The 4,082-nt window shown below is 43.2% G+C and overlaps 1 protein-coding gene across 1 annotated transcript; it reads left to right on the top strand.

Moving 5' to 3' along the window:
• Positions 1-2,099: 2,099 nt before the first annotated feature.
• LOC138881813 (uncharacterized) lies at positions 2,100-2,510 on the top strand. Its single transcript, XM_070162091.1, has one exon. The coding sequence runs from the start codon at positions 2,100-2,102 to the stop codon at positions 2,508-2,510; it is 411 nt and encodes a 136-aa protein (XP_070018192.1).
• The last annotated feature ends 1,572 nt before the right edge of the window (positions 2,511-4,082 follow it).

The following is a 4,082-nucleotide window of genomic DNA, read 5'->3' on the forward strand; positions in this document are numbered from 1 at the left end:
TAATTTGTGTGTGTCACAACTTCAGGTACCAAATGGCAGCAAACAACACCAATGACCCTCTTGAAAATGTGATTATGGGGGAGGAGGTAGATGACGTCAGAGATGATGAGGTGCCTCTTGTACCTCAAGGACAACGCAGAGGCCGCCAGGCCAATGCTAATGCAAATGACAATATTCCAAACCCTCCTCCGCCACCTCCAAGAGTGGCTCCTAGAGTTCTTCCGAACCAAGGCTATGCAAGTGCTATTGTCCCACCCCGAATCCGGGCGGGCAATTTTCAAAGTGATGCTGACTTTTCTAGAGCAGCGTGGGTATTTCACGGGCACTGCAGATCAAAATGCTTACAAACATCTCAAGGGATTCGTGGATACATGTTGGGGGAGTAAGCAAAGTAACGTGTCTGAGGATGCTCCCCGTTTGAGACTCTTCCCATTTTCACTTAGAGGGAAAAACTTGATTGGCTTGAGCGACTTCCCAACCATTCCATCACTACTTGGGATGAGTTGGCAGATAAGTTTATTGCAAAATTTTTCTCACCGGGGCATATGGCTACATTGAGAGATGAGATCTTGGCGTTCAAGCAAGAGCCCACGGAACCTTTGCATGAGATTTGGGAGCGTTATAGAACAATGGTGAAGGAATGCCCCAACAATGATATGACCGAGGCGATGATCCAACAGACTTTATACCGGGGTATTAACACCACAAACCAATGCATAGTGAACCAACTTGTTGGGGGCAACTTCATGAAGCTGTCTTATGATGAGGCTTATGACATTCTTGACGAGATGGCTGACACTTCTTTCGCTTGGCAAAGTAGAGCCAATGTGCCCCAGGGTGACCCCATGGTTATTCATTTGCACAAGGAATTACATGATCATGGGCAGGCTATAGCTGAGTTAACAACTACAATAAACCAACTAGCAAAGGCACAGTTGCAACAAGTTCAAAATCCTCGCCAAGTGAATGCCATGGAGGTTGTTAACGTGCTTGTCAATAAAAGAAGACAAAGAGGTCAATAGAACCAAGGGAATTCGGAGCAATTTGACAATGATTATGGTGGATTTCAAAATGATGGTTATGATGAACAAAGTGAAGAGGTGCAATACGTGAATAATTATCAAGGCTAAAGAGGCAATTCTTCCAACCAACAACAATGGAGACCCCAAGGCAATTGGGGCAATCAACAACAAGGCAATGGTAATTGGGGGAACAACAACCAAAACAACAATTGGGGCAATCAGAACAACAATCAAAACAACCAAGGAAATTGGAATGGTAATAACAACAATTGGGGTATTAATAACAATCAAGGTGGATGGAACAATGGAAACCAAGGAAACCGGGGGCAAGGCTTTCAAAGGCCCCCAATGTACCAACACCCGAACAATCCACCCCTATTTCCATCTCAAGGTCCTAGTTCTTCTAGAAATTATATAGGTAGAATTGAAATGATGTTCGAACAGATGATAAAGAAGAATGCAGACTTGGATGCTCAGTTGGCTTCCCACAATACCTTTATCAGAAACTTGGAGGTGCACTTAGGCCAAATCTCATAGTCTTTAAATACTCGCCCTAAGGGTGCTCTACCAAGTGATATGGTAGTGAACCCGAAGGGTGGGAACAATTATGTTATGGCGGTAACAACAAGAAGTGGGAGAGGCGGTAACAACAAGAAGTGGGAGAGGCGGTAATGTGCATGCCTCCAAACAAAAGCAAATTGGGGATAATGATGTTGCGTTGCAAGAAGATGAAGTTCCTTTGGTGGTTGAAAATGTGATTGATGAAATGTGAATGAAGAATTGAGGGTTGATATTCAAGATGTCGAGGTGGAAACTCAAAATGATGTGAACCCATCTAGGGAACACATAATAGACATGTCGGAGTCGGTTGTGCCTAAAACTAAGGCTCATTTGCCAAGGCCACCTCCACCTTATCCTCAAAGGCTCACAAAGCAGAAAAATGAGAATAAGTTTAAAAAGTTCATTAAACAAATGTCGGGCTATGCTAAATTTATGAAAGACTTGGTAACAAAGAAGCGGTCTATAGATTGTGAAACTATAAAGATAACTCACCAAGTTAGTGCAATAGCGCATTCAATGGCCTCGAAGCTTAAAGATCCCGGTGCTTTTACCATTCCTTGCACCATTGGAAGTGCAGATTTTGCTAAACCTCTATATGATTTAGGTGCTAGTATCAATTCGATGTCTCACTCAGTTTTCAAAACCTTGGGTACTAGGCAACCTAGGCCGACTTCCATGAGATTACAAATGGCGGATAGATCAATGAAGAGACCAGTAGGTATTATTGATGATGTTCTTGTTCGGGTGGAAAAATTTATCTTTTCAGCTGACTTTGTAATCTTGGACTGCGAGGTAGACTATAAAGTTCTTATCATATTGGGAAGACCTTTCTTTGCCACGGGGAAGGCCTTAGTTGATGTGGAAGCATGGGAACTCACCTTCCGGGTGGGTGATGAAAAGGTGGTCTTTCATGTGTGCAATCAATGAAGCAGCCCAATAGTACCGAGGTGTGCTATTTTGTGGACCTCGTTACAGCAGTGATAATTGATGACACCAGTGCAATGATCAATGTGGAGGACCCATTGGAGGCTGTATTATTGAATCTTGATGTCAATGAGGATGCAAGCCGAGTGGAGTGCGTGAATGCTTTACATGGAATGGGCTCTTACTCTTATGAGCCTAGGAAATTATCTTTGGACCTTGAGAATAGAAAGACTCCACCAACAAAACCTTCAATTGGGGAGATTCCGGTGTTAGAGTTGAAACCACTGCCTCCACACCTCAGGTATGAGTTCTTAGGCTCAAATTCTACTTTTCCAGTTATTCTTTCTTCTTGCCTTACTAACATGCAGGTTGATGCCACATTGGCGGTACTTCAAAAGAGGAAAAAGGCAATTGGATGGACTTTAGCTGATATTCGGGGGATCAGCCCTGCATTCTATATGCACAAGATTATTCTGGAAGATGATGTAAAGCCCTCCTTGGAGCATTAATGGAGGTTGAATAAGGCAATGCAAGAAGTGGTGAAAAAGGAGGTGATCAAGTGGTTGGATGTTGGGGTTGTGTACCCCATCTCTGATAGCTCGTGGACTTCACCGGTGCAATGTGTACTGAAGAAGGGTGGCATGACCGTGGTTGCAAATTTACAAAATAAGTTGATTCCTACAAGAACCGTCACCGTTTGGAGGGCATGCATGGACTACCGCAAGTTGAATAAAGTGACCCGCAAGGATCACTTTCCGTTGCCTTTTCTTGATCAGATGTTAGATCAACTTGCTGGGTATGCCTTCTACTGTTTCTTGGATGGGTATTCTGGGTACAACCAAATCTTGATTGCTCCGGAAGATCAGGAGAAAACCACATTCACTTGTCCATATGGCACATTTGCCTTTTCTAGGATGCCTTTTGGGTTGTGTAATGCACCGGCTACATTTCAGCAGTGTATGATGGTCATTTTCACCGATATGGTGGAAGACATTTTGGAGGTGTTCATGGATGACTTTAGTGTTATGGGGGATTCATTTGATGACTGCTTGAAAAATCTTGATAGGCTCTTGGCCCGTTGTGAATAAACCAATCTTGTTCTCAATTGGGAGAAATGCCACTTTATGGTGGAAGAGGGGATAGTTCTTAGGCATAAAATTTCAAAGCATAGTATTGAGGTAGACAAAGCAAAAATTGATGTAATTTCAAGGCTCCCTTCCCCTACATCTGTCAAGGGAGTTTGAAGTTTTCTTGGGCATGTGGGGTTCTACCGGAGATTTATCAAAGACTTTTCGAAGGTAGTGAATCCCTTGCGCAAGTTGTTGGAAAATGATGCTAAGTTCGTGTTTGATGAAAAATGTATGCAAGCCTTTGAACTTCTCAAGCATAAGTTGACCACACTCCTATCATTACTGCACCTAATTGGAGCTTGCCCTTTGAGCTCATGTGTGATGAGAGCGATGTTGCGGTTGGGGCGATTTTGGGTCAAAGAGTGAACAAAATATTTCTTCCGGTGTACTATGTGAGCAAGACAATGAATGATGCTCAAGTGAACTACACGGTGACCAAGAAAGA

Source organism: Nicotiana sylvestris, chromosome 11 (genome assembly GCF_000393655.2).
Source record: "Nicotiana sylvestris chromosome 11, ASM39365v2, whole genome shotgun sequence".
Classification (NCBI taxonomy): domain Eukaryota; kingdom Viridiplantae; phylum Streptophyta; class Magnoliopsida; order Solanales; family Solanaceae; genus Nicotiana; species Nicotiana sylvestris.